The 12785-nt window shown below is 33.8% G+C and overlaps 1 protein-coding gene across 10 annotated transcripts in view; it reads right to left on the bottom strand.

The window, feature by feature from the left end:
- LOC139980645 (uncharacterized) overlaps window positions 1-12135 on the bottom strand; it is a 44290-nt gene extending 32155 nt beyond the window's left edge. Inside the window, exons 1-9 of one of the 10 annotated variants that reach the window (XR_011797636.1) lie at window positions 11737-12135; window positions 10149-10215; window positions 9046-9100; window positions 8049-8115; window positions 7062-7128; window positions 6086-6152; window positions 5008-5163; window positions 3495-4538; window positions 199-2581 (exon numbers count right to left, since the gene is read on the bottom strand). Coding sequence is in view for 2 of the 10 variants with exons in the window: in XM_071992444.1 (XP_071848545.1) it covers window positions 5097-5163; window positions 9648-9676; window positions 10149-10212 (160 nt within the window). In the remaining 8 variants the exon portion in view is untranslated. Of the gene's footprint in view, window positions 1-198; window positions 2582-3494; window positions 4539-5007; window positions 5164-6085; window positions 6153-7061; window positions 7129-8048; window positions 8116-9045; window positions 9101-9647; window positions 9680-10148; window positions 10216-11650 lie in introns of those variants that run through there. The other 9 variants (XR_011797637.1, XR_011797635.1, XR_011797632.1 and 6 more) reach the window with 9 other exon arrangements.
- Between the last annotated feature and the right edge of the window lie 650 nt (window positions 12136-12785).

Here is a 12785-nt window from a genome sequence, read left to right as displayed (position 1 = left end):
ATATCAATATTTAAGGTTAAGGCTGTTTCAGATCGGGTAACTTACACAACGACAATCGTAACTGAAGCAGTCATTAATCTAATCTGTTTATTACACAATTAACTTCAAGTCATTGCCCTCAGTTAACCTACCAGTGATATTAACATCCATCTTCAGGAAAAGGAATGGTTGGAACACTTCAAGAGCCCTTTCCATTGCCTGTTGAAAAAGCATATATAAAGTCATTAACTACATTGCCTTGATACAGCTGGTTAATGGAAAATAGAATCACTTGCTTTAATATATTATAATATTTAATAATTGATATTAATCTGCAATATAGCATGAATAGGTTATATTGTCCACAATATCCAAACCTGTGTACAATGCAGAAGGTACAGTAAGAAACGTGGACTTACTATGCCAAATTTGACTGCACTAGAAAATCTGTAATATTTATGAAAATGTACAGGTTCTATATTCTACACAATCCAAACATGGGTGCACTTTAGCAACAGTTGCAGTGGGTATTGTTGAGACAAAACTCTTAGATTAATTGTGCTTAAGCTATATCATGATCTGCAGTTATTGGCAATAGCTGAATGTAACAACTGGATTAATTTCTAAAAGTACAAAACAGAGTGCACAGTTAGCATTGTCCACCCAATCTGAAACTGTACAAGAGAACAATGTTAGGAGCTCAAGTAAATACTAACATGGTTTGATTGTGCTTGAACTCTACTTCAATTGGTTCATTTGGACAAATATTGTCTGCAAAGACTGAAAGAGGAGTCACAGTATTTCTATTTATTGTTCATGCCTATTTTGATTAGGCCAGTTACAAGGTAAAATACACATTAGGCAAATGTCCATGTTTAGGAAAAGAAATGGTTGGAACACTTCAACAGCCCTTTCTATTGCCTGTTGAAAAGTATATAAAGTCATTAACTACATTGCTTTGATACAGTTGGTTAATGGAAAACAGAATCACATTCTTTATTGTATTCTAATATTTAATAATTGATATTCATCTGCAATATAGAATGAATAGGTTATATTGTCCACAATATCACAACCTGTGTACAATGAAGAAGGTACAGTAAGAAATGTGGAGTTACTATGCCAGATTTGACTGCACTAGAAAATCTATAATACTTAGGAAAATGTACAGGTTCTATATTCTACACAATCCAAACAAGTGAGCACTTTAGCAACAGTTGCAGTGGGTATTGTTGAGACAAAAACCTAAGATTAATTGTGCTTTAACCTATACCATGATCTGCAGTTCCTGGCATTAGCTGAATGTAAGAACTGGATTAATTTATAACAGTACAAAATAGAGTGCACAGTAAGCATTGTCCACACAATCTGAAATTGTATAAGAGTACAATGTTAGGAGCGCAAGTTAATACTAACATGGCTTGATTGTGCTTGAACTCTACTTCAATTGATTGATTTGGACGAATATTGTCTGCAAAGACTGAAAGAGGAGTCACAGTATTTAAATTGTTTCATTCATGCCTATTTTGATTAGGCCAGTAATTAGGTAAAATACACATTAAGCATTGTCCACACAATCTGAAACTGTACAAGAGTACAATGTTAGTGAGTACAAGTGACTACAAACAGGCTTGAGTGTGCTTGAACCTAAGTTCAATTGATTCGATTACAAAACGATTGTCCCCAGAGACTGGAAAAGGAGATATCAATGTTTAAGGTTAAGGCTGTTTCAGATCGGGTAACTTACACAACGACAATCGTAACTGAAGCAGTCATTAATCTAATCTGTTTATTACACAATTAACTTCAAGTCATTGCCCTCAGTTAACCTACCAGTGATATTAACATCCATCTTCAGGAAAAGGAATGGTTGGAACACTTCAAGAGCCCTTTCCATTGCCTGTTGAAAAAGCATATATAAAGTCATTAACTACATTGCCTTGATACAGCTGGTTAATGGAAAATAGAATCACTTGCTTTAATATATTATAATATTTAATAATTGATATTAATCTGCAATATAGCATGAATAGGTTATATTGTCCACAATATCCAAACCTGTGTACAATGCAGAAGGTACAGTAAGAAACGTGGACTTACTATGCCAAATTTGACTGCACTAGAAAATCTGTAATATTTATGAAAATGTACAGGTTCTATATTCTACACAATCCAAACATGGGTGCACTTTAGCAACAGTTGCAGTGGGTATTGTTGAGACAAAACTCTTAGATTAATTGTGCTTAAGCTATATCATGATCTGCAGTTATTGGCAATAGCTGAATGTAACAACTGGATTAATTTCTAAAAGTACAAAATAGAGTGCACAGTTAGCATTGTCCACCCAATCTGAAACTGTACAAGAGAACAATGTTAGGAGCTCAAGTAAATACTAACATGGTTTGATTGTGCTTGAACTCTACTTCAATTGGTTCATTTGGACAAATATTGTCTGCAAAGACTGAAAGAGGAGTCACAGTATTTCTATTTATTGTTCATGCCTATTTTGATTAGGCCAGTTACAAGGTAAAATACACATTAGGCAAATGTCCATGTTTAGGAAAAGAAATGGTTGGAACACTTCAACAGCCCTTTCTATTGCCTGTTGAAAAGTATATAAAGTCATTAACTACATTGCTTTGATACAGTTGGTTAATGGAAAATAGAATCACATTCTTTATTGTATTCTAATATTTAATAATTGATATTCATCTGCAATATAGAATGAATAGGTTATATTGTCCACAATATCACAACCTGTGTACAATGAAGAAGGTACAGTAAGAAATGTGGAGTTACTATGCCAGATTTGACTGCACTAGAAAATCTATAATACTTAGGAAAATGTACAGGTTCTATATTCTACACAATCCAAACAAGTGTGCACTTTAGCAACAGTTGCAGTGGGTATTGTTGAGACAAAAACCTAAGATTAATTGTGCTTTAACCTATACCATGATCTGCAGTTCCTGGCATTAGCTGAATGTAAGAACTGGATTAATTTATAACAGTACAAAATAGAGTGCACAGTAAGCATTGTCCACACAATCTGAAATTGTATAAGAGTACAATGTTAGGAGCGCAAGTTAATACTAACATGGCTTGATTGTGCTTGAACTCTACTTCAATTGATTGATTTGGACGAATATTGTCTGCAAAGACTGAAAGAGGAGTCACAGTATTTAAATTGTTTCATTCATGCCTATTTTGATTAGGCCAGTAATTAGGTAAAATACACATTAAGCATTGTCCACACAATCTGAAACTGTACAAGAGTACAATGTTAGGAGTACAAGTGACTACAAACATGGCTTGAGTATGCTTGAACCTAAGTTCAATTGTTTCAATTACAAAACATTCTTCAGAGACTGGAAAAGAAGATATGAATGTTTAAGGTTAAGGCTGTTTTCAGATCGGGTAACTTATACAACGTCAATCGTAACTGAAGCAGTCATTAATCTTCTAATCTGTTTATTACACAATCAACTTCAACTCATTGCCCTCAGTTAACCTACCAGTGATATTAACATCCATCTTTAGGAAAAGGAATGGTTGGAACACTTCAAGAGCCCTTTCCATTGCCTGTTTAAAAAGCATACAAAGCCATTAACTGCATTGCCTTGATACAGCTGGTGAATGGAAAATAGAATCACATGCTTTATTATATTATAATATTTAATAATTGATATTCATCTGCAATATAATATGAATAGGTTATATTGTCCACAATTCCCAAAACCTGTGTACAATGAAGAAGGTACAGTAAGAAATGTGGAGTTACTTTGCCAGATTTGACTGCATTAGAAAATCTATAATGTTTAGGAAAATGTACAGGTTCTATATTCTACACAGTCCAAACATGTGTGTACTTTAGCAACAGTTGCAGTGGGTATTGTTGAGACAAAAACCTAAGATTAATTGTGCTTTAACCTATATCATGATCTGCAGTTCCTGACAATAGCTCAATGAAAGAACTGGATTAATTTCTACAAGTACAACATAGCGCGCACAGTAAGCATTGTCCACACAATCTGAAATTGTATAAGAGTACAATGTTAGGAGCGCAAGTTAATACTAACATGGCTTGATTGTGCTTGAACTTAAGCTCAATTGATTTATTATGACGAATATTGTCTGTAAAGACTGAAAGGGAGTCACAGTATTTAAATTGTTTCATTCATGCCTATTTTGATTAGGCCAGTAACTAGGTAAAATACACATTAAGCATTGTCCACACAATCTGAAACTGTACAAGAGTGCAATGTTAGTGAGTACAAGTGACTACAAACAGGCTTGAGTGTGCTTGAACCTAAGTTCAATTGATTCGATTACAAAACTATCTTCAGAGACTGGAAAAGGAGATATCAATGTTTAAGGTTAAGGCTGTTTCAGATCGGGTAACTTACACAACGACAATCGTAACTGAAGCAGTCATTAATCTAATCTGTTTACTACACAATTAACTTCAAGTCATTGCCCTCAGTTAACCTACCAGTGATATTAACATCCATCTTCAGGAAAAGGAATGGTTGGAACACTTCAAGAGCCCTTTCCATTGCCTGTTAAAAAAGCATATACAAAGTCATTAACTACATTGCATTGCTACAGCTGGTTGGTTAATGGAAAATATAATCACTTGCTTTAATATATTATAATATTTAATAATTGATATTAATCTGCAATATAGAATGAATAGGTTATATTGATTGTGCTTGAACTTTACTTCAATTCATTCATTTGGACAAATATTGTCTGCAAAGACTGAAGGAGGAGTCACAGTGTTTAAATCGTTTCGTTCATGCTTATTTTGATTAGACCAGTTACAAGGTAAAGCACACATTAAGCATTGTCCACACAATCTGAAACTGTACAAGAGTACAATGTTAGGAGTACAAGTGATTACAAACAGGCTTGAGTGTGCTTGAACCTAAGTTCAATTGATTCACTTACAAAACGATTGTGCCCAGAGACTGGAAAAGGAGATATTAATGTTGAAGTTTAAGGCTGTTTGCAGATCGGGTAACTTACACAACATCAATCGTAACTGAAGCAGTCATCAATCTTCTAATCTGTTTATTGCACAATTAACTTCAAGTCATTGCCCTCAGTTAACCTACCAGTGATATTAATGTCCATCTTTAGGAAAAGGAATGGTTGGAACACTTCAAGAGCCCTTTCCATTGCCTGTTGAAAAGTATATAAAGTCATTAACTACATTGCCTTGATACAGCTGGTGAATGGAAAATAGAATCACATGCTTTATTATATTATAATATTTAATAATTGATATTCATCTGCAATATAGAATGAATAGGTTATATTGTCCACAATTCCCAAAACCTGTGTACAATGAAGAAGGTACAGTAAGAAAAGTGGAGTTACTTTGCCATATTTGACTGCACTACAGTAGTAAAACTATAATATTTAGGAAAATGTACAGGTTCTATATTCTACACAATCCAAACATGGGTGCACTTTAGCAACAGTTGCAGTGGGTATTGTTGAGATAAAACCCTAAGATTAATTGTGCTTTAACCTATATCATGATCTGCAGTTCCTGGCAATAGCTGAATGAAAGAACTGGATTAATTTCTACAAGTACAACATAGCGTGCACAGTAAGCATTGTCCACACAATCTGAAATTGTATAAGAGTACAATGTTAGGAGCGCAAGTTAATACTAACATGGCTTGATTGTGCTTGAACTTTACTTCAATTGATTTATTTGGACAAATATTGTCTGCAAAGACTGAAAGAGGAGTCACAGTTTTTAAATTGTTTCGTTCATGCCTATTTTGTTTTTAGGCCAGTTACAAGGTAAAGTTCACATTAAGCATTGTCCACACAATCTGAAACTGTACAAGAGTATAATGTTAGGAGTACAAGTGACTTCAAACATGGCTTGATTGTGCTTGAATCTAAGTTCAATTGATTCACTTACAAAACTATTTTCCCAAGAGACTGGAAAATGAGATATTAATGTTTAAGGTTAAGACTGATTCAGATCAGGTAACTTACACAACGACAATTGAACTAAAGCAGTCATTAATCTTCTAATATGTTTAATACACAATTAACTTAAAGTCATTGCCCTCAGTTAACCTACCAGTGATATTAACGTCCATCTCAAGGAAAAGGAACGGTTGGAACACTTCAGGAGCCCTTTCCATTGCCTGTTGAAAAGTATATAAAGTCATTAACTACATTGCTTTGATGCAGCTGATTAATGGAAAATAGAATCACCTTTTTTGTTATAATATGATATTTAATAATTGATATTAATCTACATTATAGAATGAAATGGTTATATTGTCCACAAGATCCAAACATGTGTACAATGAAGAAGGAACATGAAGAAATGTGGAGTTACTATGCCAGATTTGGGTGCACTAAAAATCTATAATATTTAGGAAAATGTACAGGTTCTATATTCTACACAATCCAAACATGTGTGTACTTTAGCAACAGTTGCAGTGGGTATTTTTGAGACAAAAACCTAAGATTAATTGTGCTTTAGACTTTATCATGTTCTGCAGTTCCTGGCATTAATTGAATGTAAGAACTGGATTAATTTCTAAAAGAACAAAATAGAGTGCACAGTAAGCATTGTCCACACAATCTGAAATTGTACAAGAGTACAATGTTAGGAGCTCAAGTTAATACTAACATGGTTTGATTGTGCTTGAACTTTACTTCAATTGATTCATTTGGACAAATATTGTCTGCAAAGACTGAAGGAGGAGTCACAGTGTTTAAATTGTTTCATTCATGCCTATTTTGATTAGACCAGTTACAAGGTAAAGTACACATTAATCATTGTCCACACAATCTGAAACTGTACAAGAGTACAATGTTAGGAGTACAAGTGACTACAAACAGGCTTGAGTGTGCTTGAACGTAATTTCAATTGTTTCAATTACAAAACATTCTTCAGAGACTGGAAAAGAAGATATTTATGTTGAAGGTTAAGGCTGATTCAGATCGGGTAACTTACACAACGACAATCGTAACTGAAGCAGTCTTTAATCTTCTAATCTGTTTATTACACATTAACTGCATGTCATTGCCCTCAGTTAACCTACCAGTGATATTAACGTCAATCTTCAGGAAAAGAAATGGTTGGAACACTTCAAGAGCCCTTTCCATTGCCTGTTGAAAAAGCATATAAAGTCATTAACTACTTTGCCTTGATACAGCTGGTTAATGGAAAATAGAATCACCTTTTATTATTTTAATATGATATTTAATAATTGATATTAATCTGCAATATAGAATGAATAGGTTATATTGTCCACAATATTCAAACTTGTGTAAAATGAAGAAGGTACAGTAAGAAATGTGGAGTTACTATGCCAGATTTGACTGCACTAGAAAATCTATAATATTTAGGAGAATGTACAGGTTCTATATTCTACACAATCCAAACAAGTGTGCACTTTAGCAAAAGTTGCAGTGGGTATTGTTTGGACAAAAACCTAAGATTAATTGTGCTTTAACCTATATCATGTTCTGCAGTTCCTGGCAATAACTGAATGTAACAACTGGATTAATTCCTAAAAGTACAAAATAGAGTGAAGTGCACAGTAAGCATTGTCCACACAATCTGAAACTGTATAAGAGTACAATGTTAGGAGCTCAAGTAAATACTAACATGGTTTGATTGTGCTTGAACTTAAGTTCAATTGATTCATATGGACAAATATTGTCTGCAAAGACTGAAAGAGGAGTCACAGTGTTTAAGTTTTTTCGTTCATGCCTATTAAGATTAGACTAGTTACAAGGTAAAGTACACATTAAGCATTGTCCACACAATCTGAAACTGTACAAGAGTACAATGTTAGGAGTACAAGTGACTACAAACATGGCCTGATTGTGCTTGAACCTAAGTTCAATTGATTCACTTACAAAACAATTGTCCCAGAGACTGGAAAAGGAGATATTAGTGTTGAAGGTTAAGGCTGATTCAGATCGGGTAACTCACACAATGACAATCGTAACTGAGCAGTCATTGATCTTCTAATCTGCTTATTACACAATTAACTTCAATTCATTGCCCTCAGTTAACCTACCAGTGATATTAACGTCCATCTTCAGGAAAAGAAATGGTTGGAACACTTCAAGAGCCCTTTCCATTGCCTGTTGAAAAAGCATATATAAAATCATTAACTACATTGCCTTGATACAGCTGGTTAATGGAAAATAGAATCACATGCTTTATTACATTATAATATTTAATAATTAATATTAATCTGCAATATAGAATGAATAGGTTATATTGTACACAATATCCAAACCTGTGTACAATGAAGAAGGTACATTAAGAAATGTGGAATTACTATGCCAGATTTGACTGCACTAGAAATCTATCATATTTAGGAAAATGTACAGGTTCTATATTCAACACAATCCAAACAAGTGCGCACTTTAGCAACAATTGCAGTGGGTATTGTTCAGAAAAAACTCTAAGATTATTTACGCTTTAACCTATACAGTATCATATTCTGCAGTTCTGGCAATAACTGAATGTAAGAACTGGATTAATTTCTAAAAGTACAAAATAGAGTGCACGGTAAGCATTGTCCACACAGTCTGAAACTGTATAAGAGTACAATGTTAGGAGCTCAAGTAAATACTAACGTGGTTTGATTGTGCTTGAACTTAAGTTCAATTGATTCATTTGGACAAATATTGACTGCAAAGACTGAAAGAGGAGTCACAGTATTTTTTTTTTTGTTCATGCCTATTATGATTAGACTAGTTACAAGGTAAAGTACACATTAAGCATTATCCACACAATCTGAAACTGTACAAGAGTACAATGTTAGGAGTACAAGTGACTACAAACATGTCTTGATTGTGCTTGAATCTAAGTTCAATTGATTCACTTACAAAACTATTTTCCCCAGAGACTGGAAAATGAGATATTAATGTTTAAGGTTAAGACTGATTCAGATCGGGTAACTTACACAACGACAATTGAACCAAAGCAGTCACTAATCTTCTAATCTGTTTAATACACAATTAACTTAAAGTCATTGCCCTCAGTTAACCTCCCAGTGATATTACCGTCCATCTCAAGGAAAAGGAATGGTTGGAGCACTTCAAGAGCCCTTTCCATTGCCTGTTGAAAAAGAATATATAAAGTCATTAACTACATTGCCTTGATACAGCTGGTTAATGGAAAATAGAATCACCTTTTTCATTATAATATGATATTTAATAATTGATATTAATCTGCGATATAGAATGAATAGGTTATATTGTCCACAATATCCAAACATGTGTAAAATGAAGAAGGTACAGTAAGAAATGTGGAGTTACTATGCCAGATTTGACTGCACTAGAAAATCTATAATATTTAGGAGAATGTACAGGTTCTATATTCTACACAATCCAAACAAGTGTGCACTTTAGCAAAAGTTGCAGTGGGTATTGTTTGGACAAAAACCTAAGATTAATTGTGCTTTAACCTATATCATGTTCTGCAGTTCCTGGCAATAACTGAATGTAACAACTGGATTAATTTCTAAAAGTACAAAATAGAGTGAAGTGCACAGTAAGCATTGTCCACACAATCTGAAACTGTATAAGAGTACAATGTTAGGAGTACAAGTGACTACATACATGGCTTGATTGTGCTTGAACCTAAGTTCAATTGATTCACTTACAAGACTATTGTAAGCATTGTCCACACAATCTGAAATTGTATAAGAGTACAATGTTAGGAGCTCAAGTAAATACTAACATGGTTTGCTTGTGCTTGAACTTAAGTTCAATTGATTCATTTGGACAAATATTGTCTGCAAAGACTGAAAGAGGAGTCACAGTATTTAAATTTTTTCGTTCATGCCTATTATGATTAGACTAGTTACAAGGTAAAGTACACATTAAGCATTGTCCACACAATCTGAAACTGTACAAGAGTACAATGTTAAGAGTACAGTACAAGTGACTACAAACATGGCCTGATTGTGCTTGAACCTAAGTTCAATTGATTCACTTACAAAACAATTGTCCCAGAGACTGGAAAAGGAGATATTAGTGTTGAAGGTTAAGGCTGATTCAGATCGGGTAACTCACACAATGACAATCGTATCTGAAGCAGTCATTGATCTTCTAATCTGTTTATTACACAATTAACTTCAATTCATTGCCCTCATTTAACCTACCAGTGATATTAACGTCCATCTTCAGGAAAAGAAATGGTTGGAACACTTCAAGAGCCCTTTCCATTGCCTGTTGAAAAAGCATATATAAAGTCATTAACTACATTGCCTTGATACAGCTGGTTAATGGAAAATAGAATCACCCCTTTTTATTATAATATGATATTTAATAATTGATATTCATCTGCAATATAGAATGAATAGGTTATATTGTCCACAATATCCAAACATGTGTAAAATGAAGAAGGTATACACAGTAAGAAATGTGGAGTTACTATGCCAGATTTGACAGCACTTGAAAATCTATAATATTTAGGAAAATGTACAGGTTCTATATTCTACGCAATTCAAACATGTGTGTACTTTAGCAACAGTTGCAGTGGGTATATTTGAGACAAAATCCTAAGATTAATTGTGCTTTAACCTAGATCATGTTCTGCAGTTCCTGGCAATAACTGAATGTAACTGGATTAATTTCTAAAAGTAGAAAATAGAGTGCACAGTAAGCATTAAGCATTGTCCACACAATCTGAAACTGTACAAGAGTACAATGTTAGGAGTACAAGTCAAGAGTGCTACGAACATGGCTTGAAATTAAGTTCAATTGATTCACTCACAAAACTATTGTCCCTAGAGACTGGAAAAGGAGATATTAACAGTGTAGGATTTATACAGTCATCTGGGATGGCTAGAAAATCAAAACTGTACAAGAGTAGCCTACCTTATCTGTTTTATTATCTATAGATGAACAGTTGTTGGTTTGGGCCTAAATCTGATAGGGTACAGCTAGTGGCCAAACTAATATGGAGTAGCCTATGCATGATTTTGCACCGCACCAAGACCATCATGAAAACTATGACAGCTTTCGGGCGTCTATTTGCCACTCTGAGAAGCTGTCCATGAATAATGACTAAGGGTAACCTAGGGCCGGGAGTAAGGATAGGCCCACTTAAAAAGATAGTAACATAATCTCAGTGAATGTTCAACATTTACCCAATTAGTAAACCTTTTTTTGGTTAAGGCTTGTTTGTGCATGTAGGCACAACAACATTAAGTCCTTGGGGCAAACAGTGCATTTATTAGCACATTGTTTACATGACACAGTCTATAGTCTACATTTATTAGGACTGTCATTCCTCAAACTAAAGTAAACAAAACGCATTCACATGAAAGGCTGCAGTGTTTCCTTTCGAAAGATAACTACCACTATAAGCTACGAAAACAACCAAACTGACAATACATTTTTTCTCGCCAGTATGCATGCATGTAGGCCTAACCTTTTTTTAAGGTCAGCGTACCGTAATTTACAACTAGTGTAAGCCAACACTCGAACAGAGTAATTAAGTTAGCCGTAGTACAGCCTAACGTTAACGTTAATATTATCAATACTAGCCGATGTAACTACAGTGTAATTCATAGGCTCTACGTTATGAAAACTTCTCGCTTCTTTCGTAGGTCTCTATGCCAACTGCAGAATTAATTCCGGTACTCTTTTAGGACCGTACCTATAATAATATCCAGCATGAACTTCACGATAGTGTTATCCGACACCCTATCGTTAGAGTTATACCATTCAAACAACTGTACTAACCTTGAATAAAGTTGAGTAAACTTCGGCCGTAGACTGTATTACGTAAAAGTGACGAGTAAGATCATTAGCAAACTTGAAGGCGTCGGCTTTCTCATTCAGATACTGTAGCGACGGTGCTTGCTCACGCTCATTTAGATGTTAAGCTGCTGTACAAGATTATGTGGACCGGAAATTTGAGGGCGCTATGCGAATTTTGGAATGATTAAAATCACTTTCAACCGATTATGTGGACAAAAATAAAAGTTCGTAATTTCACTAGGAGCGTATGTTTTGTGGGGGGTAGAGCCTGTTTAGAGCAACTGCGTTACGTGGACATCGAATGTCCACATAATCGGTTGGTGTCCACATAGCGCGGTGGGATACTAACGAATGTCCACGTAATCCAGGTCGAGTGAGAGTATATATATATATATTTATATATATATATATATATATATATATATATATATTTATATATATATATATATATATATATATATATATATATATATATATATATATATATATATATATATATATATATATATATATATATATATATATATATATATATATATATATATATATATATATATATATATATATATATATATATATATATATATATATATATATATATATATATAGGTATAGTCTTTCTGGAAACAATATACTACAATTACCTGCTTATACATACTCAGAAAAGAAGTTGTATATATATTACAAACTGGGAAATTGTAAAAAATTTTAATGAACATAACCATCAAGTCCATTCGGGAAGCATGACATTTGACAGTACATACCAATACTGTTTGCAAGTTTTTAAAGTTTAAAGCATTTCTTTGCTTTTAAATCATATGTGACAGAAAAAAATGATGGTTTAGGGTATGGTTGATACTTAACCCAAACTTGCAATCATATTTGCCTTGAGATATTGATTGCTTATAGTATGGTAGATACCTCATCTAAACTTGCAATAATATGTGACTGGATATAGTGATTGCTTATGGAACATGTGTCTGCCTTGCTTATGCTGGAACCTATGTATGTGTGACCAAAAACCTGATGTA

The sequence above is a fragment of the Apostichopus japonicus genome, chromosome 2, assembly GCF_037975245.1.
Source record: "Apostichopus japonicus isolate 1M-3 chromosome 2, ASM3797524v1, whole genome shotgun sequence".
NCBI lineage: Eukaryota > Metazoa > Echinodermata > Holothuroidea > Aspidochirotida > Stichopodidae > Apostichopus > Apostichopus japonicus.
The sequence above is the reverse complement of the archived record's forward strand: the minus strand, read 5'-3'. Positions and strand labels throughout refer to the sequence as shown.